Here is a 24,806-nt window from a genome sequence, read left to right on the forward strand (position 1 = left end):
TGCTCCTAGCTCAATGCCTTTTACATAAAAGTATAATACTTATAGATGATAAGCATAATCACTTAAATGATTACTTAATATATTTTTCTGGTATATTTCTTTGGCACATAAGCAATACTCACATTCTTGTTTACTTTAATCTTAGTGGGTAGTAGGAACTCAACTATGTTTCAAATATTGTTTAACAAAAATTTAGCCAAATACTTCTGCATTTTAAAGAAGAATATTTGATAGTGTTATAGACAAACACTTTAAAGAAATGCTATTGTTGCTTTTGAGTGTATCTGAAAATATTGTTTAATATTCAAGCACTACAGTAAAAGTCTTGGAATAATTTCCATTTTTTTCCTCTTAAAATTCAAAGAATGGTTTTTGCCTTTCATATGAAGAAAACAGCTTAAAATGTAGTTTTAAAAGTATGGTACTTTTTATGTAGCTACCCCATATTAAGGACTTAGTTTCGTTTCAAAAGACTTCTTTATGTTACTTGAAACTGTGCTTTTCAATTAGTGATGCACTTTAGACATGTGAGTGCTAAATATTTTTGCCAAGCATTGTCCTCGTATTTTTAACACTTGCCTTTTACATAGTGGCCAGCGTTGGCTGTGGATTGGTTTGAATAAAAGGAGCCCAGATTTACAAGGATCATGGCAATGGAGTGATCGTACACCAGTAAGTTAAAACATTATTGTTTTAGGTAGTATGGAAGCACTGTTTCAATATCAAGTTGTTTGTTAAATAATATATCCACACCTAAAATTTATATGGAACCAAAAAAGACCCTGAATAGCCAAAGAAATATTGAGCAAAAAGAATAAAGCTGGAGGCCACCACACTACCTGAGCTCAAAAATACACCTCAAAGCTACAGTAACCAAATAGCATGGTACTGGCATAAAAACAGACACATAGACCAACAGAACAGAATAGAGAGGCCAAAAATACATCCATATATTTATAGCCAACAAGGTTTCAACAAAGATACCAAGAGCATACAATGAGAAAAGGACAGTCTCTTCTATAAATGATAGTGGGAAAACTGGATTTCCACAGGCAGAAAAATGAGATTAAGCCCTTATCTCATACCATATACAAAAATCAACTCCAAATGAATTGAAGTACTAAATGAAAGGCCCCAAACTATGAAACTACTAGGAGAAAACACAGGGGGAAAGCTCCATGACATTGGTCTGGACAATGATTTTTTTGGATATGAACTCAAAAACGCAGACAACAAAAGCCAAAATAGACAAATGGGATTACATCAAACTAAAAAGCTTCTGTACAATAAAGGAAACAATCAACAGAGTGAAGAGAAAGCCTACAGAATAAGAGAAAATATTTGCAAATCATATATATATATATATGTGTGTGTGTATATATATATATCTGATAACAGATTAATATCCAAAATATAGTCATGCATCACTTAACAATGGGATACATTCTGAGAAATGCATTGTTAGGTAGCGGTTTTGTGCAAACAACATAGAACATACTTAAACAAACCTAGATGGTATAGCCTACTACACATATAGGCTACACATCTAGGCTCTGTATTGCTCCTAGGCTACAAACCTGTAGAACATGTTACTGTACTGAATCCTATAGGGATTTGTAACACAATGATAACATAGAAAAGGTACAGTAAAAATATAATCTTGTGGGAACACATCTTCAAGGGATGGCTAACATTTCTTTCTAGCCATTATCTGAATGCCAGTATTCAGATTGGCCTAGAGGAGGAAGGATAGACCTTCCAAGGAAGACTATCTACACAAGCATATGGAGGCAGGAACATACATGTAGGCCATCTGTGGTTGACTGAAAGGCCATTATGCAGTGCATGACTGTAGATAAGGAACTCAAACAAATCAATAGCAAGAAAACAACCTGATTTAAACATGGCCAAATGACTGAATAGACATTTCTCAAAAGAAGACATACAGATGGCCAACAGTCATATGAAAAAATGCTCAACATCACTAATTATCAGGGAAATGCAAATTAAAACCATAGTAAGTTATCACCTCCCACTTGTCAGAATGATTGCTATAAAAAAGACAAAAGATACATGTTGGTGAGGATGTAGAGAAGAGGGAACTTTTGCACACTGTTGGTGGGAATGTAAATTAGTACAAACATTATTGCAAACAGTATGAAGATTCCTCAAAAAATTTAAAATAGAACTAACCACATGATCCAGCAATCCCACTACTGGGTATATATTCAAAGGACATGAAATCAGAGTGTTTAAGAGACTCACAGGGTGACTGCAGCACTATTCACAGTAGCCAAGATATGAAATCAACCTAAGTGTCCATCAACAGATGAATGGATGAAGCAAGTGTGGTACATGTACACAATGGAGTACTACTCAGCCATAAAAGGGAAGGAAATCCTGCCATTTGTGACAGCATGGATGACCCTGGAGGACATTATGTTAAGTGAAAAAAGCCAGGCACAGAAAGACAAATGCCATGTGATGTCACTGAGATGTGGAATAAAAAAAAAAAAAAAGGATCTCATGGAACTAGAGAGTAGAATGGTGGTTTCCAAGAGCTGGGGCAGATGAGGTGGGGGACTGGGGAGATGTTGGTCAAAGGATACAAAATTTCATTTAGATAGGAAGGATAAGTTCAAGAGATCTGTTGTACAACAAGTTGGTTATAGTTAATAATATGTTATATTCTTGAAAAATGCTAAAAGTAGATGTTAAGTGTTCTCACCACAAAAATGGTAACTATGTGAAATAATGCATTTGTTAATTAGCTAAATTTAGTCAGTCTACAATGTATATATACTTCAAAACATCATGTTGTGTATGATAAATGAATATACTTGTATCTGCCAATTTAAAAAATAAAATAAATACATTCACATATCATACAACCATTAAAATTATGTGTCAAATGAAAATAGAGTCACATACAGGCAGTAAGGGAAAGACAAGTTACAAGTCTTCTTTTTATTTTTAAAAACTCATATGTATAGTCTCTCTATATATAGTCAAAAAATAATAAAGCTATAAATATAGTAGTCATCTTTGGGTAGTATGAGTGATTTTTTTCTTTTTGAAATGGGGTCTCACTCTGTCACTCAGGGTGAAGTGCAGTGGTGCGATCTCAATTCACTACAACATTCACCTCCCAGGCTCAGGCGATCTTCCCATCTCAGCCTCCCCAGTAGCTGAAACCACAGGCGCCCACCGTCACACTCAGCTAATTTTTTTTTTTTTTTTGAGAGGAGTCTCGCTCTGTTGCCCAGGCTAGAGGGCAGTGGTGTGATCTCGGCTCACTGTAAGCTCTGCCTCCCGGGTTCACACCATTCTCCTGCCTCAGCTTCCCGAGTAGCTGGGACTACAGGCATGTACCACCACGCCCAGCTAATTTTTGTATTTTTTAGTAGAGACGGGGATTCACCATATTGGCCAGGCTGGTCTCTAACTCCTGACCCCGTGATCCACCCACCTCTGCCCCCCAAAGTTCTGGGATTACAGGCGTGAGCTACAGTGCTCAACCATGCCCAGCTAATTCTTATATATTTTGTAGAGATGGGGTTTCACCATTTTGCCCAGGCTGGTCTCAAACTCCTGAACTCAGGCAGTCTACCCATCTCAGCCTCCCAAAGTGCTGGGATTACAGGTGTGAGCCACCACACCTGGCCACAAGTGATTGTTTTCAAAGCTTTCTCTTTATGCTGTTTATTTTCATTTTTATAGTGAGAAGGTATTCTTTTTATTTTCTAAATATGGAAGAGTAATAAAAAAAATAAAATATCTTTTTCTGGGGGGACTAGGTGGGGATGAGAGTCTCGCTGTGTCACCCAGGCTAGAGTGCAGTGGTGCCCTTATGACTCACTGCAGCCTCAAGTTCCTGGGTTCAATTGATCCTCATGTCTCAGCCTCTCAGGTAGCTGGGACCACAGGCACATGCCACCACATCCAGCTGATTTTTATATTTTTTGTAGAGATGGGGTTTCACCATGTTGCCCAGGCTGGTCTGGAACTCCTGGGCTCAAGCCATCTGCCAATCTTGGCCTCCCAGAGTGCTGGGATTACTGGCATGAGCCACTGTGCCTGGCCAAAAGTATCCTTATTGGAGGAAATTATTTGTTTGAAGAAACCTCTAAAAAATCCTTGCTATTATTCCACATGTTTATATTATCCTAAGGAGATATTAATGTAATAGTTATAGGAGCAAAATTATTCTCAGATATTCAGTATTTACTCCAAATTACGGTTGTGTCACCTCGTTTTTTATTCTTTCTAAATGTAAAACTCCTTGAATTTATTTTTAAATTGGAGCATACCTGAGATTAGTTAGTCAAATAACAAGCATTTCAACACGTGCAAAAAAAATGAGAAAAGCATTTTGCAAGCTTGATTCTCTATGACTCCAATGGCGAACTTAATACACCATTAACCTCAACTTCTGAAACTGTGGCTTCCTTTGTTTGGAAACGTATGACATTATGCCATTTGCTAAGTCCTCTCATGATTCAGCATCACGATATAAAAAAGAGATGAAAAAGTTTTCTTTCTGTGGCATGTGAACACACTTGAGTGATTAAGGCTGCCTAAATTACATCTAAATTGCAAATATTTATACATCAGTCTTAAATTCTCAAGCCTCTCTTGTCTTTTCAGGTGTCTACTATTATCATGCCGAATGAGTTTCAGCAGGATTATGACATCAGAGACTGTGCTGCTGTCAAGGTCAGTACAGTGCTGGAAAATCTGCATATTTAAAACATAAATCCATCATCATATGCAATCAAGTAATAGATCCATGGAGTATCTTTGTGTGTGGAGCATGATGTTAGATGTGGTGAGAGATAAGCACACCCATGGCCTGGCCCTCAGCAGCCTAACTTACACTTCATTTGAGAGGATAAAATTCATATTCAAGAAAACCTCCCTCATTACCATGCAGTAATAAGCTCCTAATGAGTGGGCTGAGGAAGACTAATGAAATTCAGAGGAGGAAGTGAGTCCCATGGCCATTTCCAGAAAGAGGTAGGACTTGAACTAGGACTTTAAGGATGGATAGAGTTTCTACAGATGGGATAGGGTAAGGCTTTCTCATGAGGGGATGGTATGAGAAAGTGGCATAAAATAAGGTGGGAGTGGAAGGAAGAGGGCAGTGAGGAGAACAGAATACAGATCAAGAAGTTTTCATTGGTGCTGTCCTTGATAACAGTATTAGGAAATCAGATTGATGCCATGTTAAGGAATTTCTACACTTCTAGATAGGCAACAGGGCATTTTTTAAAGTTTCTGAGTAGGGAGAGTCACATGAACTAAGGAGGGTATGAGGAAGATTCATCTTGAGACAGATGACAAAATGCAACAGGTAAGATTGGAAGGCATAAAAGACCAGTTAGGTATCTTCCTTTGCAGAATGCATTCATGAATCCATTTCATAAACAGTCCAAGGGGTCAGTGAGGCACTGGGGGATAGAACAGGGACAAGGTGAAAGGCATAGCCGTTTTCTTCACAAAACTAAAGTCTAGTCGAAAATAAAGACAAGTAAACAAGCAATTACGACACCATTGAGTAAGGACTATGTTTTATGCAAGAACCAGAATATTATGAGACAATAATAATGATGGTGATGGTGATAGTCTATGGTGGTTGTGATGATGATGATGGCAGCAGTTAACACTGATCTGATTAATTCCTTTATCAGCCAGCCACTGGACTAGGCGTGTCACATATGTCACACAGCACATAAGCAATCTTGTGAGGTAGGCACTGTTACTATATTCATCTCACATGGAAATTCAAGCTGTGAGTAATTTACTTCAGCTTACATGGAGTAAATTTAAACTGAAAGAACTGAGATTTATACCCAAGTGTGTCTGGGTCTGGTACTCTTAACCACTATGCTATATGACTAGGCATTTATAGAAATAGAAAGGGTACTGATTTATGGAGAAAATTGTATGTTTTAGTTTAGATATTTTGAATCCAAGCTAGCTATAAGATGTATGCTATGGTAAGTTGAGATCAAGAGTCCTAAGTTGAAAGGAAAATGTATATTTAAAAAAAAGGGGGGCCAAGAAGTGAATTTGGAGGAACTGCCAACATATAGAGTGAAAAAAGATGAAGATGGAGGAGACATCAGGTAATATCTTTGATTTGTAGTCCAAGAAAGAGATTGAACAAGGTGGCTGACCAGAAATGTTACAGGAAGGCTGAGGCAAATAAGAACTTAAAGCCACAGGAAAGCACGATTTTCAAAGTAACTCTTCTAGTAATAAACTGTGTAGTACATGCCATTTTTATAGATTCCCAATTTAACATAAGAAAAGGTGAGAACTTCAGAGAAGCTTATGGAATTTTTAGGAGTGTTGAGAACACTGGTACAATAAACTGTGTTCTAGGGAAATAGAGTTGCCAAGTATGGAGAGATTTGAAAATCTACCAAATAAATAAAGAGATACTAATGCAACCTGCATCAGGAGCAAGCCCAACCAGGGCAATGTTCTGTAAGGAAAATCTTACCTCACCTGCCACAGAACCCCCACAAACTTGGTCTTGAGAGAAAATAGTCCAAGAAGTGATGGATGCTCTCCTGAGTAATGCCTTCCCCTATCCTTTTTCTCCTACTTGCTAACTGGATTTGTAGTGAGCCATCCTGGAGAAGGGCAAAATCCTAGAAATGGCATGGTAACACCAGAGAAGGAGCCTGAGCCGCTGAGGCTGGACTTTTATGTCACTTTCTGATCTAATTTGATCACAGCTTGGTGCTTGGATACCTCTGAAATAAATATCCTAACAAAAATTGTCAGGCGTGGGGGAAAAAATTTGCATTTTGGACATAAACATGGCCTTACAACATATTTCCCTTATTAGCCCCTTTGAAGGCTCTTGCTCAGGGTATTACTGTTTAAATATTCCATTAATTCATGTGTTCATTTATTGAACAAGTATCTTAAGTGCTAGAGCTAAAATACAGATCAAAATCATAGGGCTTACAGTTTAGTGTTCCATAAGGGATGTATCAACTTCAAAATGTTCTGCAATACTTTTCCTCTTTTAGGTATTTCATAGGCCATGGCGAAGAGGCTGGCATTTCTATGATGACAGAGAATTTATTTATTTGAGGCCTTTTGCTTGTGATACAAAACTTGAATGGGTGTGCCAAATTCCAAAAGGTAAGTGGTAATTGTTCCTTTTCACAACCTTCTCATGTTAACATTGTGAATGCTCAGTTCAGAGTACCTAGGGGAGCATTGTGATCTATAATTCTAAGGTCTAGAAGCCTATGATGATGCAATTGATATGTGGAGCACCCCCTGCCTGACTCTGGCTTCTAATAGAAGGCTAGCTTATTGAAATTTGGTGACATCTTACTCTTGGTCATGGAAAAATTTGCATAGAAGATAAAATGTAAGGTTCATTTAGGGAGATTAGATTTTGGATGAAATATTATTTTAAGCAAAAGGAGAAATGTAGAATCATTTTAATTTTTATTTTGATCCAAAATGAAAAAATAAAGATAATCTTGGGAACAATAAAGGCAGAAGTCAAGAAATAAAAATGTGGCAGGTCCCTGTAAAATTTAGAAGCAATTTTCAATGAACTACAAAACTGCTAATACTTTATATAAATTCAAATTTGAGAAGCCAGTTAGATTGATAGTATATAGCCTTTGGTAACAGAAAAGGGAGTGGGGAGAAATGTAGATACCATTTTACTTCACTTTTTCCAGGAAAATATGAAATATTAAGAAAAATATCAGGAAGATTTTAATTCTCAAATTATTATTATTATTATTTTTAAGACAGAGTCTCACTCTGCCTACCAGGCTGGAGTGCAGTGGCACGATCTTGGCTCACTGCAGCCTCTGCCTCCCAGGTTCAAGTGATTCTCCTGCCTCAGCCTCCGGCGTAGCTGGGACTACAGTCACCCATGACCACACCTAGCCAATTTTTGTATCTTTAGTAGAGTCAGGGTTTCATCGTGTTGGCCAGGCTGCTCTCGAACTCCTGACCTCAAGTGATTGGCCTGCCTCAGCCTCCCAAAGTGCTAGGTAGGATTACAGGCATGAGCCACAGCACCCAGCCTCAAATTATTTTTAAGCAGACATTGGCTGTATTAAATTAATTAACAGAAAACCCATAGAAGGTTTTAAAATAAATCTGTGAACTGAATGTAAACAGATCATTGAAACTAAAGGTATATCCTCTTACAAGTTCTCAAAGAACCCAAAGTTCACATCATGGAACTATTAGAAGACTGTTTTCCCTAAAATAGTTAAAAGAGCTTCAGATGTGACATTAGGTAGTAGCGAATCTTTTTCACAAAGGCAAACTGTCAAATCATTTGTAAAAGAGAGAGAGAGAGAGAGAGAGAGAGAGAGGTGTTGATGGGTTTTTCTAAAGGATAAATTATGCCTGAGTTTTTCTTGATTACTTTATTAAACCCGAAAAAGGGACAAAGGAAAACCAGTTTGGATATCCTTTAAACAAGTGGAAAAGTAACTTGTACATAATTAATTCGGACAATGTCTCTGTTTTGAAGTGTTAATGTGAGCCTCCCGTTACTCTCTGGCATTTGTTAGCATTCCGCAGACAGTATCATTGTTCCAACCAAGGTGCCCTCGATGGGAGCTGCTACCCCCACCTCCTGTTTGAGCAGCAGAACAGACCCCAGAGTTTAAACAAGGGCAACCTTGGAAATGGCAGATTAGTCACCACAGGAAATAGTATGAAGGGCATGTGGAGGAGTATATATATTTTTTAACACATACTTTTAACAAGAGAGAAAGGAATTAACCCACTTAGCAAATATAAATCAATTAATCAAACAAACCTAAAGAATTCCACCTCTATGATCCCCATGCAGAAAGAAAATAAAATACTAAACTCCTGTTCTCAGTCTGTCTCAATCACTTGAAGCAATCAATGATGGCTTGCTCCAGGATTTAAATGTTATGTTCACCCTTTTTTGACTATACTGTACCTAACTTTCTAAGTTATGATGTGATGCATTCAGCTGGTTGGATATTTTCTTGGTTATTAGAGCAGCCTAAGTTTTCTCAACTTGTATTCATCTGTATTTTCTGGTTTTCTTAAAGAAGTTTTCCTCTTATGTATCCTAAATCACCATGCCTCTTCTCTGACTCTTGCCTTTTTATTACTTGGTTCTAATGAATCCTGTCTTCCCTAAAAGAGATATTTTGACAACCTGTAAATTTGAAGTAACCTCAACCATAGTGGATATTTGTACTTTTTAAATATTCTTTTTTTAATTGAGAAAACTGTGTGAAAAATAAGGCTCATAAAAGTGTTTTTAGGAGTATTACCTATGATGCCATTACCCAAACATAGCTATTTTTATTGTATTTCTTGATGCCTTATACACACATACATGTTGTAATCTTGTATAAAAAACACTTTGCATCCTACTTTTCTCACAATTTAAAGGTATTTAAAGGTTAGACATAGCTTTCCCTCCCCCACACACAAATAATCAGAAGCCTTTGACAAGATTACAGACAAGAAACTATGTACATTTTGAAATGACTTGCAACGTTATTGTTGGAAATTATCCAATACGAATAGAATTGGCTCAGAGAGAGAGACTAAAGATGCTGGCTATGCAGGCAGTCCTCTGAGTCGGGTCTTCTGATGCCTGCCTGAAGCTCACATGCCACACCAAAATTAAGACTAGCTATTTTACTCTGTAATTTCTAAGATTAAGCAAATGATGTCTTTGACTTGAAGCCAATGTGATCTGTGGCCAGAATGAAAAGGGGGAAGAAAGCAAATAGGCTCCCATGGGGAACTGCTCTGTGCCTGGCCCTGTGCTGGCCGCTTCCTCCAGGGCGTCACACGTGACCTGCACTCTCTGTGAGTCAGGCAGCCACCTGGTTTTCATAGAGGAGAAAATCAAGGCTCAGAGAGAGTTAAGCAACTCATCCAAAATACCATAGCAGCAAAATGCATAAGGGCATTTGCACACTGACCTGCCCAGCTTCCAACCCGGAATTCTGTGTAGCATGCCGTATTTCCTCCATTTCCATCTGAGAATCCTCAGTGACTTTTATTATTTTCCTCTCAGTTTTGTCTCATCTTCTCAAAAGGTTCAATATTGGAGCATTGTACGTTGTTTCCAAGGATATCTTGGAAGACAATGAACTCTATCAGCCTAAGTTTATAGAATAGTTATTTGTTTCATTAGATGGAGAAGTGGTTCCTGAATAACTTCCCTTTACAATGATGATCATTTTGGTTCCTATTTCTTTTTTTTTTTTTTTTTTTTTTTTGAGGCGGAGTCTCGCTCTGTCGCCGGGACTGGAGTGCAGTGGCCGGATCTCAGCTCACTGCAAACTCCGCCTCCTGGGTTTACGCCATTCTCCTCCCTCAGCCTCCCGAGTAGCTGGGACTACAGGCGCCTGCCACCTCGCCCGGCTAGTTTTTGTATTTTTAGTAGAGACAGGGTTTCACCGTGATAGCCAGGATGGTCTCGATCTCCTGACCTCGTGATCCGCCCGTCTCGGCCTCCCAAAGTGCTGGGATTACAGGCTTGAGCCACCGCGCCCGGCACGGTTCCTATTTCTTATGCTTCTGTGTGACACATACAATATCATTATTTACTTGTTTTTACTTTCTAATTCTTAGCTATGTTTTATCCATCTGTACTTCTTTTGTGACCTCTGTGACACAAGGTAAAAGATTGCTAGAAATACTTCATTAATATTTAACAGATATGCCTTTTGGATTGCTCCTAAAGCAGCTTTAGCATCGGCCCCACAAAATACAACTAAAGTGATCAAAACGTGAAATGGCTTGGCCAGAAATGGACAAGCCTCAACAATACTGCAAGTCCTTTTGAGCTACATTAAAGGCCTTACTTACAGTATACCCTGATCTGTCATTGAGTACTAATGCCACTTGCTTTCTTCCTCATACAGGCCGTACTCCAAAAACACCAGACTGGTACAATCCAGGTGAGTTAAGAAAACGAAATTTAACCAAAGCTGCTTTTCCCTTGTCACTAATGCATTTAGTTAATTATTTAAGTGCCAGCTTCTTCTCTGTACATCTTCAAGTGAGACAAAATTTCTCCAGGCAAGGAAGGTGAGTGACTGGTATGGGATGAGGTGATGAGGGTGGTTTCTTCTTTCCCTGTGAGTGCAGGGGAATGGCAGAGTCACTGGCTCAGGAATCTCTTGTTCCTTGTACTCAGTACTGCCCCAGCCAGAGAGGGCTAGTAATCTGATTACTATTTATAGTTTTGAACATTAATTCATGCTTAAAGGACACAGTTTGCTTTGCATAGTCATAACTCGAATCTCTTTCTTCTTCTTCTTTAGAGCGTGCTGGAATTCATGGACCTCCACTTATAATTGAAGGAAGTGAATATTGGTTTGTTGCTGATCTTCACCTAAACTATGAAGAAGCCGTCCTGTACTGTGCCAGCAATCACAGCTTTCTTGCTACTATAACATCTTTTGCGGGACTAAAAGCCATCAAAAACAAAATAGCAAATGTAATTTAAAAGAATACATTTTAAATATGTTTCTTATTTTTGTATTTATTCCATTTAAAAATATTACAAAAATTTTGCCAAAATCTACAAAATTAAATTTTTCTCTAATGTCAGATCTGCCTCACAACATCCAAATTTGTTTCATGTTAGAAAAATTAAGTAGAATTGCTTATGTTTTAAAATATACAAGATTAATAATAAATGTCACTTTATAAGGTAAACATCAGTAGATAATATAAATGATTCTAGTTCCCTGTCACATTTTTTACTAAAAGTCAACTTTACAGTTAACTTGAGTTTCTGTTTCTACTAATAAGTAACTTTGCAAAATAGCTTTTGGGAAGAAAAATAATGTCTGTATTTTTAAATTTATAATTAATTGCAATAGGATACTGTATGCCCACTTAAAGTATTAGTCTAATTAATATATGCCCATAATTACAGCTACCATGTTTCCTGTACCCACAATAGGATCTGTAAATATACAGAGAGTTTTCAACTACTCTTTGGCACAAGGTCCTGGTTTGTATAATTTTGAAATCTAAGTAAGGAATGTCTAGAAATCATAGTGGTTAGTGATTACAGTAAGACAAGGTATTTGAATCAAAACCCTCAAGAAAGCTCAGCACATATAAGCATGGATGTTTGGCTTGTTTTTCAGATATCTGGTGATGAACAAAAGTGGTGGATAAGAATTAGCGAGCAGCCAATAGATGATCATTTTACCTAGTAGGTGACATCATTGATTCTACCTTTGTAAAGTTATCACCTAAAAGAAGCAACTCCTTTTACTAAATGGATTTCTATTTATAAGTAGTTTGAACATTAATCCATAAACTGCCTAAATTAGAGAAACGAAGCCCTTTTGCATGTTAGCATCAAGAAAAAAGGGGTATAGAATGATGGTATTAACATTAAATTTAGAAATAAAATAACTTACAGTAAAAAGAAAAAAAATGAAACACCTAATTACATTACGAGTTGTCAAATCTGTCATTTTCTTTTAGCTCACGATATCCATGGCACCGCTTTCCTGTGACATTTGGAGACGAATGCTTATACATGTCTGCCAAGACTTGGCTTATCGGTAAAGTTAATTCAAATCCTTTAATGCTGATTTTGTAATATGTGAACTTCAGGTTCAGTTTCTAGCTTAATCTTGTTTTCTTTTTGATTATTTGTTTGGTCACTTCATCTTATTCTGATTTATTATTAACAACAATAGCTTAAATCCCCAATGCAAATAAAGGTACTTTTCACTGTGAATATTTTAACTTCCTTTATCCTAAAGCAGTTACTTAGAAATAAACTTACCACTTTCCTAATTGATAAGTGTCTAAGCAAATTTTCAAAGATAAGCAGGCAGCAGTTCTAAAATATAGTTTAGGTCCCCTTCCCCTGATTACACTGCCCCTTCAACTTCCTACCTGCTGCCTTCACCCTGGGATGGTATGGTAGTCACACAAAATACATGCTGTTTCATAGACAGTATTGGTATGCTGTAACCTACAGATAAAAATAATCATAGAAGACAGAAGTGGCTAGAGAAGAAAGGGAATGTATCTTAAGCATTTGGGAAAGATTGATTTCAAGAACCTTTCTTTACTACTGGGGTTACTTTTAAAATGTGCTGACTTGGCCGGGTGTGGTGGCTCACGCCTGTAATCCCAGCACCTTGGGAGGCTGAGGCAGGCAAATCACTTGAGGCAAGGAGTTCGAGACCAGCCTGGCCAACGTGGTGAATCCCCGTCTCTACTAAAAATACAAAAACTAGCCAGGTGTGGTGGCATGCACCTGTAATTCCAGCTACTTGGGAGGCTGAAGTATGAGAATCACTTGAACCTGGGAGGCGGAAGATGCAGTGAGCCAAGATTGCATCACTGCCTTCCAACCTGGGCAACAGAGCGAGACTCTTGTCTCAAAAAAAAAAAAAAAAAAAGTACTGACTGAAAAATTCTCACCATAGTAATCCTTGCTTTTCATTTCTCAGATTTAAGTAAACCAACAGACTGTAATACCAAGTTGCCCTTCATCTGTGAAAAATATAATGTTTCTTCATTAGAGAAATACAGCCCAGATTCTGCAGCTAAAGTGCAATGTTCTGAGCAATGGATTCCTTTTCAGAATAAGGTAAAAAGAGAATTGCTACATTATGCAACAATGATTGCTTCCATGCTGGTTATATAGCCTATGGCAGAATGGCAACCCATTAGTGACAACATCACTGAGATAGACTCTACATGTTTCAGGATCCCACCTGGCCCTCTGTGTTGCCAGAAACCGTGGATGATATCAAGAATTAATTCTCAAGTTGGTCATGCCTACAGGTCTTTTAAAGTGCAGCATTTCTATTTTGTTGCTACCAACACTTAAATTGCTAAAGTTGATCTGTTGATGGATTGGGAGGCATTGAATAGTCAGGACTATCTCTATGGCCTTGTAGGAAACTGACTTAATTTCTGGCTTGTGTTTTCTTTTTCCCCTCAAGGACAGCATCCAAGCAGCATCTGCCAATCAAATGAGACTGGCATTTCACAAACTACTTTTTGGGGACTACACATATGCTACAAAATGTTAATCATCGCTCTTGCCTCCAAATAGGGGTTTCATGATTAAATAGGTTAGAGAAATGCTGCATTCTGTATCTGCCTCTTCGAGATGCATAATCCATGTTGGTATACGTATCTATTAGGAAATGCATTTGGCTGCTGAAAAGAGGTTGCTACAGTATGTTAAAACATTTATTCTGTCACATTAAAGACATTTGAAGATAAGCAGGTTTGTGTGAAAACACCATGAAGTCTTCAAAATCAGGCTTCTTGTGATTTTGCTCTGCCATCCTTAATATAAGGCTTCTGAGCTTAAATTCTGAGTGTTCTCGCGAGGGTCTTTTCTAGAAGTTACCTGATGAGGTTGTCCATGTTGGGTAGCTTGGCTCATTGACCACTCCAGTCTATAAGAAAGCTGGAAAAAAATTTTTTTGTAGGATGTTTCAAGGAACACAATTTGGGACATACCACTCTATACCGAAGCGATCGTAATGTGAAAAGGGGAAAAAAGAGATGTGTCTGACAGCTGGAAGGATCTGTAGTAAAGTTAGGGGTACATTTTAACTTTTTAAAATTAGGACAATCTTTTTAATTCCTCAAGGTAATAGTACTGTGTTAATTTGCATAGCTGATATAAATTTGAATTAATATATCCTGCCAAAGATGAATTTTTCAACAGTGTTTCTTGATATAAGGAGATGATGATTAAGGACACAGATTTTGAAATCAGGTGGAACAGAGTATAAATACTGACCTTACTATTGTGTGTCTATCTCACTTATGGATCAAGTTATTTAATGTCCCTGTGCCTCAGTTTCTCTCTCCGTTGTGAGAGTTAAATGAGATAATACTACGCAAACTGCTTAACACATAGGAAGCACTTAATAAATGAGAGATCTTTAAATATATATATTTAAAGATATTATGTATAAAAGATATTATATGTACTATCTTATGTATCTGATATATAAGATATGATATATATATTTATATATATATGAAAGTTTGAAGACCACTCTTTGGTTGTTTCAATTGAGAAGGTAGCTTGAGCCTAGGAAGCTCAAGGTTACAGTGAGCTATGATTGCACCACTGCACTCTGGCCTGTGTAACAGAGAGAGACTCTGTCTCTTAAAAAAATAAAAAATTAATGAGAGCATAAACTTCAATTCTTATGGTACTACATTGCAAGTTACCATATCTCACAGACCGAAAGTTAGAAGCCCTCTAAAAGATGAAGCATTTTACTTCCTATGTGAGCTTTCCTGTGTCTGGAATCTCATGTTTCACATATGTCTTTGTTTGCAGTGTTTTCTAAAGATCAAACCCATGTCTCTCACATTTTCTCAAGCAAGCGATACCTGTCACTCCTATGGTGGCACCCTTCCTTCAGTGTTGAGCCAGATTGAACAAGGTACTGGAATTATTTGAGAAACATGTTTTATTCTGATCTGGGGCAAGGTTAGTTTTAGGAGGCTATGAGGAATTAACATACAAAAATTCTTATTAAACTTCTTTTTTTATGGAACAGATAAAAGACTATCTTGATAGGATAAACAAAAGATATTCATTGACATTTTTAGTATATCTTTAATTTGAATAGATCAAATGCTTTTTAAAAATCTCTTTCTAACAGACTTTATTACATCCTTGCTTCCGGATATGGAAGCTACTTTATGGATTGGTTTGCGCTGGACTGCCTATGAAAGGATAAACAAATGGACAGATAACAGAGAGCTGACATACAGTAACTTTCACCCATTATTGGTTAGTAGGAGACTGAGAATACCAGAAAATGTAAGTTTTTTTTAATCAGTACTCTTTATACCTCTGTGAAATACTTGAGTCTTTCATACATTTAAATGATCTGATCAAGGTAATTACCATATTCCTCACTTTAAAGATTTATCATTTCTCTGTAAAGATAACATTCAAAACTTTCTCTTCTATCTATCTTGAAATATACACTACATTGTTCTTTGCAGAGATCATACTCTAATGATAAAGGAATTTGGTGCAACAGTGAAGGGCCCAAGCTCTGAAATCAGATTGCCTGGGTTTGAATTCCAATTCAGCCATTTACTATGCCTTTGGAAGTTTACTTAACTTTTCTTAAGCCTCAATTTCTTACCTGCAAGCTCTAATACTGTTGTACTACCTCATAAGGTCGACATAAGGATTATATAAGATAATTTATTTAAAGTTTTAACAATAGTACCTGACAGATAGTAAAAACAAACAAACAAACAAACAAAAAAAACAAATAGCCATTATTAATTTTCCATTTCCTTCAAAGTCATTGGTACATTTTGGTGTTTCCACTTTTCCTTATGACAGTTTTGCTAATTGGCATTTTTCAAGAAAGTTGTCTATTTAATTTAGATTTTCAAATGTATTGAAGTAAAGTTGCTTATGGTATTTTAAAAATCTCCATTATCTTTGCTTGCATTTTTACTTTGCATTATTTACATTTTTACAGAAACAGATGCATGTTATTGGTTTTGTTCACTCTCTTTTCCACCCTCTACTCCTATTGCTTGACCTGTATTATGATTACTATTTCTACCTTTTTCTACCCCATTTTTCTTGGGGTTCTGTTTTTGTTCATTTTCCAATCTTCTATATGAAATTCAGTTCATATTTCCTTTAAAAAAAAGAGAATACATTTAATAATACACATTTGGCTCCACATAAAGTTCTACCCATACCTCTTTTTTCGACATTTCTTGTTTTATTCTTTCCCATAATTATTTTCGTTCATTTTTGGTTTCCTATTTATTCAGTAGCGTTTTTTTTTTTGTTTGTATCTCCTGATATAAACTTACTTTTCTTATTTTTCGAAGTGCAATATGTTTGAAACACACAGAAAAGTATAGGGATAATATACTTAGAATAAATTTTCATATCTAATATTATCGATTGCGATCAGAAAATGAAATCTAGATACTTTTGTTTTAATATATGGAGATTTTTATAGTGACTAGTATAGAATCAAAGCTTTAAGGTATATTCTGTTATGTGGTATGCAGCTTATTGTTACAAAAAGTTTGTAAAAATCTAATAAGTTGAATCATTATGTTTTGCTTACTTACACTGTAGTCGAGTGTTAAATGTGACTGGAGGTGTTTCGTCTTATTTCTAACAGTTTATCTGTTTTAAAAATATGTTTGTCAAGATTGCCACTATTTTGTTTTTTATAAAGTTAATTACCCTTTATCCATGCTTTGAAAGTTTATTAAGATTTTCTAAGAAATGCCATGGTCAGGTCCTTCATGGAATTCTTTTATAGGGGGACAAATTCAATCTAGAATCTAAACTTTTCTTGCTAGGATCTCCAGACCATTGTTACCTGATTGCATCTATGTATTTACCTTTTTTGTTTAGATTTTTGAGGAAGAGTCTCACTACCACTGTGCCCTAATTCTCAACCTCCAAAAATCACCGTTTATTGGGACGTGGAATTTTACATCCTGCAGTGAACGCCACTTTGTGTCTCTCTGTCAGAAATATTCAGGTAACAATCATTATCTAGATAACTATGGTACTTTATGCTATTAGATATATACAGTCACTTACTATAGGGAGGGAGGGGAACATGGGTTGAAAAATTACCTATTGGGTACTATGCTTACCACCTGGGTCTAATACACCATGTAACAATCCTACGCATGTACCCCCTGTATCTAAAATAAAAACTGAAAAACTTTTTTAATACTATAAATGAATTTGTATTAATTTATAATCATATGGCTTAAAATTTCAGCATGGCTAAATCCATATTGGCTTAGTGAGTCAGAGTTTATCAAATGGAATATGATTTTTTTAAAGGATCATTGCTATAATTAAATTAATTAATTAATTGTATCTGATGGAATTTGTTAATAGGAGTTATCCCATGATAGTAATTGAATTTTGTTCTTTTTTCTACTCTGGCATTTTTCAGATTTTACATTTTATTATAGGAAAAGGAGAAGAAACAACTTCATATTTTTAACTGAGTGCAGTATTGAGCTTTAAGCCCACTAGTAGTATTCACTGTTAAATTTAGTATTAAAAAATAAACAAGTGGGGATTTGAAACATTATGAAAAGCTCACTGTGCCTTTCCATAATCCAAATAAAAGTAGAATGCATACTTAAAAGTAGAAATCATCCATATTTTGAAAAATATATTTTTTAAAAAGTATTACATTATTTTTCATTGATCACAATGTGTTTTTAAGAAATGATCAAGAAAAAATTTTGTCATGTAATGAGAACTGTAAGTAGATATTTCATGTGCTTTGGCGGAAATTTTTTTGCTAAATTAATCTTTACCCATTTTTTCCATGTTTTTAACTAACTCCTTTATTAGCAAAGTACTACTGTAAAGCAATAATTCAAATACCTCCTCTTGTGGATGATTTCTTACATTTCTCCATGCTAGCTCTCCCAGGTGAAAACTTTGTAAGGGGATACTTAATACATTTACTTCCTTGTTGAAGCAGTTCAAACAAAAGAGGTATTTAGCACCAACACGACATGATAATGCAGGTTACATTTATTTGCAGATTTTCTCTTTTGTAAATCAGACAAACGAAACAGAATTTTGTTCTGAATGGCGTAAACCCGGGAGGCGGAGCTTGCAGCGAGCTGAGATCCGGCCACTGCACTCCAGCCTGGGCGACAGGGCGAGACTCCGTCTCAAAAAAAATAAAAATAAAAATAATTTTGTTCTGATTTTAGAAAATAAACGTTGCAGCTCACACATTTTACTTAAGATATACAGCAAGACATACCTAATTCTCTCACCCAAAATATAAAATAAATAGGTAAATAATATCTAAAGTAGATTCGTATGGGGAGAAATGTGAAAAAAATGTCCCATAACTTGCAGAGTGTGGGGAAGGGTTTGTTGTTGTTGTTTTCTTTTACATGCAGAAGTTAAAGGCAGACAGACCTTGCAGAATGCTTCAGAAACTGTAAAATATCTAAATAATCTATACAAAATAATCCCAAAGACTCTGACTTGGCACGGCGCTCGAAAGGAATGTCTGAAAAATAGTATGCAGCTGGTGAGCATCACGGACCCTTACCAACAGGCGTTCCTCAGCGTGCAGGCGCTCCTTCACAACTCTTCCTTATGGATCGGACTCTTTAGTCAAGATGTAAGTTTTCAGTCCCAGCTGCCAGGACTGGGAGATGAAAAGCGACATTTTTTATTGTGCATAGCATTTAGTCTCATAGCAGACTAAAACAACAGGAGACCTGAAAATCTTACTCCAGTAAATTTCATGGAATATGTCAGGGCTTTTTTATTTTGTTTTGAGACAAGGGCTCACTCACACTGTCGCCCAGGCTGGAGTACAATGGTGCGATCACACTTCACTACAGCCTTGACATCCCAGGCTCAAGCGATCCTCCCACCTCAGCCTCCTGAGTAGCTGGGACTGCAGGTACACACCACCATACCTGGATAATTTTTGTATTTTTTGTAAAGACAGGGTTTTGCCGTATTGCCCAAGCTGGTCTCAAAGGCCTAGACTCAAGCAGTCTGCCCACCTCAGCCTCCCAAAGTGCTGGGATTACCAGCATGAGCCATGGCACCTAGCAGCAATATGGGTTTTTAGAGACAATTATCTTTCCACTATTGAAAGATCTAGTACTTCATTGTTTAAATGAGGAAACGGTTCTAGTGGAGATATATATATATATATATTTGAGCACTTCTTTTTTTTTATTCTAATCAAAGACTGAGCTAGAATCTGAAGCTGCCGTATCTCTTCAGCCAACGAAAAGATAAGAGAAGAATTTAAAAATCAGATGTGGTTGGGTGTGTGGAAGCACTATGGATAGTTTTAAAGAGTCCTTTCCATCCCTTTCTCTTTTTTTCTTTTTCTTTATCTTTTTTTTTTTTTTTTGGAGACAGGTTCTTGTTCTGTCACCCAGACTGGAGTGCAGTAGTGCAATCTCAGCTCACTGCAACCTCCGCCTCCAAGGTTCAAGAGATTCTCATGCTTCAGCCTCCTCAGTAGCTGGGATTACAGGCATGCACCAACATGCCCAGCTATTTTTTGTATTTTTAGTAGAGATGGGGTTTCACCATGTTGGCAAGGCTGGTCTTGAACTCTTTACTTCAAGTGATCCGTCCGCCCCAGCCTCCCAAAGTGTTGGGATTAGAGGCGTGAAACACCACACCCAGCTTCCATCTCTTTCAACATCAGCAGCACTGCTGGGCACCGTGGTGCACACCTGTAGTCCCAGTTACTCTGGATGCAAGAGGATCACTTGAGCCCAGGAGTTCAAATCCAGCCTGCACTACATAGCAAGACCCCAGTCTCTAAGAAGAAAAAATTCAGCAAAGTAAAATTAAGCAACTCTGAAAAGGAAGTTGAATAATGTTTTCCTCCATCTTAAGTGCTGATCCTAGATAGACGTCTCGGGCGCTTCTCATTCACTTCATAGCCCAACAAAGAATGCTAGTCGCGAGGCAGGAGAATTACTTGAACCGGGACCTAGGAGGCAGAAGTTGCAGTAAGCCGAGATCGTGCCACTGCACTCCAGCCTGGGCTACAGAGCAAGACTCTCTCTCAAAAAAAAAAAAAAAAAAGGATGCTAGTCTCCTACTAATTCCCATCACTAACCTCTGCACATGTAGCACAAACTGGAATCGTTACACAGCTGAAGTTTTGGCTGTAATTAAATCAGGGATTTTTAAATAAAGCTGTGGTATTCCTATTGGCATTATAGGCCACCTCTTTTCTCAGCCATGGTATATCCCAAAGTATACCAGGGCTGTATATCTAGGGCTGCATGGAAAAAATGTGATTGAAGACTCAGAATTGAATTGAAGAATGGATGGAAAAACAAGAATTGTTATCAGAAGCTCAATTAAAAGTAGCGTTTAGGAATAGCTTAAAGAATAGTCTCTCTGAGTCACGGGGTATTCTAAAGTTAACCCAGTTCGGCCGGGCATGGTGACTCACGGCTGTAATCCCAGCACTTTGGGAGGCCAAAGCGGGTGGATCACTTGAGGTCAGGAGTTTGTGACCAGCTTGGCCAACATAGTGAATCCCTGTCTCTACTAAAAATACAAAAATTAGCTGGGTATTATGGCAGGCGTCTGTAATCCCAGCTACTCAGAAGGCTGAGGCAGGAGAATCACTTGAACCTGGGAGATGGAGGTTGCAGTGAGCCGAGATTGCACCATTGCATTCCAGCCTGGGTGACAGAGTGAGACTCCATCTCTAAATAAATAAATTAATTAAATAAATAATTAAATTAAATTAACCCAAATCAAGCCAGGAGATTGGGAAGCTGCTTACCCAGTCCTCACAGTCTCAACTGTTTCATAGCATTGCATTTACTTGCTTTATCTTCAGTGTTGGAAATTCTGTGAAATGTGTCATTGTGTCTGTTGTGAGGAAGCAATGAGTGATTACATTTCCTAGTTTCTGTCACCCCAAATCTTTTGAGACAAAAACAATATTGCAATGTAGAAAATTTGTCAGTAGATTAAAATAACAAAATTAAAGTCACCTGTAATCCCAGTACCTAAAAATAAACATGATTCAATATTTTGGTATGGATCTGTCAAGTTATTTTTCTATGTGTACCTATTTATTTTTTAGATAGCTGGAGTCAGACTATTTTGTAACTCCCCCCAACTTAATGATTTGGGTCTTACTTCTTATCCTATTTTCAACCTTTACCTATGGTTCTCTTTTCCCTTTCACCCTTAATTTTAACATATTCTGTGTAGCTGTTTAACTATATATCCTAATAGCTGCCTTAATTCTTTGAAAATTACAGGATGTTAATAAATACTTTACATTGAAAGCAATGATAAGATACTGAAAGATTTTAAACAGAGTAGTAACAATATAAGACTTTATTTAAGTGGAATTTATTCTACTTTATTTAAGTAGAAGACACTGTGTGGAAGGCTGAGGAGGATGCAAGCAGCTGGAGAGAGGGAGAGCAGTTATTTTTCTATAAATTCATGCAGGAAATGATGTTGGCCTTTACAGTGTCTGAGGGGAGGCAGCTCTGGGTTATGTAAAGTGCAGAGTGTGGCCATGCAGTGGGTCACTCAAGTACCCAGCTTGAAGAAGTAAAAATACATAGAATTAAAGGAAGTCAAGAAGGCTTGGAAACATGAACACAGGCATCCCAAGTTAATGGTAGGGCCGGGAGGGCAGCAAGAACTGGGACATCTTAGGATGTCCATCTGAATGTCAGGGAGGAGCAGGGCAACCAAGTCCTCAGTGAATGTCATGGGGAGTTTGCAGTGATACAAAGGGAGTAATCCTCAAAGGAAATAAAAGGAGATAAAAATATCCACTACTCCTTTCTCACAGCCCCTGTGGTATCTGAGAATAGAATATCAAATAGCCTTCCTGTGGGTGTTGAAAGGAGACTATTCCCTTGGAAAAGCCAGATTTATGTATTTATTTAAGATTCAGGGGGTACATGTGCAGGTTTGTTACAATACATACAGCGTGGGATGCCAAGGCTTGGGCTTCAGTTGAACCTGTCACCCAAATAGTGAACACAGTACCCAATAGGTAGTTTTTCAACCCTTGCTCCACTCCCTCCCCACTTTTGGAGTCCCCAGACACTATCATTCCCATCTTTACGTCCATGTGTACCCAATATTTAGCTCCCACTTATATAAGTGAGAACATGTGGTATTTGGTTTTCTGTTCCTGCATTAATTCACTTAGGATAATGTCCTCCAGCTACATCCATGTTGCTGTAAAGGACATGATTTTGTTCTTTTTTATGGCTGCACAGTATGCCATCATGTATATGTGCTACATTTTCTTGATCCAATCCACTGTTGATGGGCATCTAGATTGATTCCACGTCTTTGCTGTTGTGAATAGTGCTATAATAAACATTTGAGCGTGAGTGTCTTTTGGCACAACGATTTATTTTCCTTTGGGTGTATACCCAACAATGGGATTGCTGGGTTGAATGGTAATTCTATTTTTGTTCTTTGGGAAATCTCCAAACTACCTTCCACGGGGCTGACCTAATTTGTAATCCCACCAACAATGTGTGAGCATTCTAGCCAGAGTTAAATTAAGATCAATTAAGATCAAGAATTACTGAAAAGATGTTTATAGTCTTAATATTTTGTATTCAGTGAAAAGATAAAAGGTGTGGGATGATTTATTTAGATGGAATGGAAATTCCAATGGGTCAGGGACAGGGTTAGGTGGGGAGTGCCTCAAAGGGGAAGAAATGCAGGGCAGTATGGATGAGTGCAGGCAAAGTTGCGCGGCCTCCACACTGGAGGCCACAGTGGCTTAGGCCCTAACTGGGTTAGGGTTAGGGGCTAGGATTACAGCTGGAACTCTGGTCATGAACATTTCAGAATGAAGCAGCCAGTGGTGTTGAAGCTTGACTGTACTGCTGTTTATGATTCACTAAGTGTGGCTTCGTTCAATATTTCAAATAAACTAGTGATGTAGATTGTCTTGGGACTCAGGAAAGCTTAGCTCAGTGGGTCTGTTAGGCCAGCACCAGACTCAGTGGTGGGTATGTAAGGCCCGGTGCTTTGGCAGCACCATGGGGAAGCTCAGATAGGCCTGTACCCCACAGCCCATCTCCTGTACCTAGATGGGTGGTCAGGACCTTGGGAGAGTGTAAAGGCAGATGTTCACAGACTTCTAGCACACAACAGAATCTAGTGAATGAAGAAGCTTCTCTCCCCAACAAGTGAGAAAACAGTGGTGTGAGATCCACAGTGCCTGATGACTTCAGAGGAAGGGAACCACCAGCTCTCTGTGTGCCAGCTAGCCCCTAAGTTGCAGACTTTACACATTATCCCATTAATTCCAGCCCCACGAAGTTAAGTGTCACACTGGTTTCATTGATGGGAAATTTGGAGACGTGGCACATAAAAGCTAGTAAGTGACTGAATCAGGATTCAAAACCATGTGGGCTTAACTCTGTAGCCCATATTCTTTTCACTACACCAGGTTGTCTCTGATCTAATCAGTGCCGATAGTGATCCTCATCCCATTTTAGTTTTCTGATTTCTGATAACCAGTGGATCCAATTATGTGTGAGACAGCATAGCATAATGGTTAGGACATAGACTGTAGGGACTGACAGCCTGGCAGAGAGGCCCAGCAGTGTGGTTTGTATTCGTGGGACTTTGCAAAGTTGCATACTTTTAGTTTCCTCGTCTTTAAAATGGAGATAATAATAGCACCTCCCTTATGTGGTTGTTACAAGGATTAAGTAAGCCAATATTTATAAAGCATTTAGAACAATGCTTGTCATGTAGTAAATGTGTGTTAAATATAAAAAAAATAAAAATCATTAGATTGACCATGGGAGTCAAAATAATACAAAGGGATAACATGAATATTGCCACTTGAAATGTATTTCTGCTCCTTACAGGATGAACTCAACTTTGGTTGGTCAGATGGGAAACATCTTCATTTTAGTCGCTGGGCTGAAACTAATGGGCAACTTGAAGACTGTGTAATATTAGACACTGATGGATTCTGGAAAACAGTTGATTGCAATGACAATCAACCAGGTGCTATTTGCTACTATTCAGGAAGTATGTGAATTTCATATATTTTAATTCTTAAATTATTAACAGTCTCATAAGTGGTAAAATTTCTGAGGAGTGGTTTTGTAAAATCTGGTTTTGGAATTGTGAAGAAATTATAGTCATGTCTTTTTATAGGAACATTTATGAAAATTTGTATTCAAGCAGAATTATATATTAAATATATTAATAATGGGTTATTTTA

The 24,806-nt window shown here is 37.5% G+C and overlaps 1 protein-coding gene across 1 annotated transcript in view; it reads left to right on the top strand.

Annotated features, from left to right (window-relative positions):
- The window catches only part of LY75 (lymphocyte antigen 75), an 89,802-nt gene that overhangs the window by 38,295 nt on the left and 26,701 nt on the right, over nucleotides 1-24,806 (top strand). Inside the window, exons 14-26 of the mRNA XM_011947133.1 lie at nucleotides 591-672; nucleotides 4,648-4,716; nucleotides 7,047-7,161; nucleotides 10,926-10,961; nucleotides 11,328-11,503; nucleotides 12,165-12,232; nucleotides 12,511-12,590; nucleotides 13,494-13,633; nucleotides 15,359-15,464; nucleotides 15,687-15,847; nucleotides 17,435-17,564; nucleotides 18,970-19,196; nucleotides 24,445-24,610. Of these exons, the coding sequence (XP_011802523.1) occupies nucleotides 591-672; nucleotides 4,648-4,716; nucleotides 7,047-7,161; nucleotides 10,926-10,961; nucleotides 11,328-11,503; nucleotides 12,165-12,232; nucleotides 12,511-12,590; nucleotides 13,494-13,633; nucleotides 15,359-15,464; nucleotides 15,687-15,847; nucleotides 17,435-17,564; nucleotides 18,970-19,196; nucleotides 24,445-24,610 (1,556 nt within the window). The remainder of the gene's footprint in view (nucleotides 1-590; nucleotides 673-4,647; nucleotides 4,717-7,046; nucleotides 7,162-10,925; nucleotides 10,962-11,327; nucleotides 11,504-12,164; nucleotides 12,233-12,510; nucleotides 12,591-13,493; nucleotides 13,634-15,358; nucleotides 15,465-15,686; nucleotides 15,848-17,434; nucleotides 17,565-18,969; nucleotides 19,197-24,444; nucleotides 24,611-24,806) is intronic.

Source organism: Colobus angolensis, unplaced genomic scaffold (genome assembly GCF_000951035.1).
Source record: "Colobus angolensis palliatus isolate OR3802 unplaced genomic scaffold, Cang.pa_1.0 Scaffold259, whole genome shotgun sequence".
In the NCBI taxonomy this organism is placed as follows: domain Eukaryota; kingdom Metazoa; phylum Chordata; class Mammalia; order Primates; family Cercopithecidae; genus Colobus; species Colobus angolensis.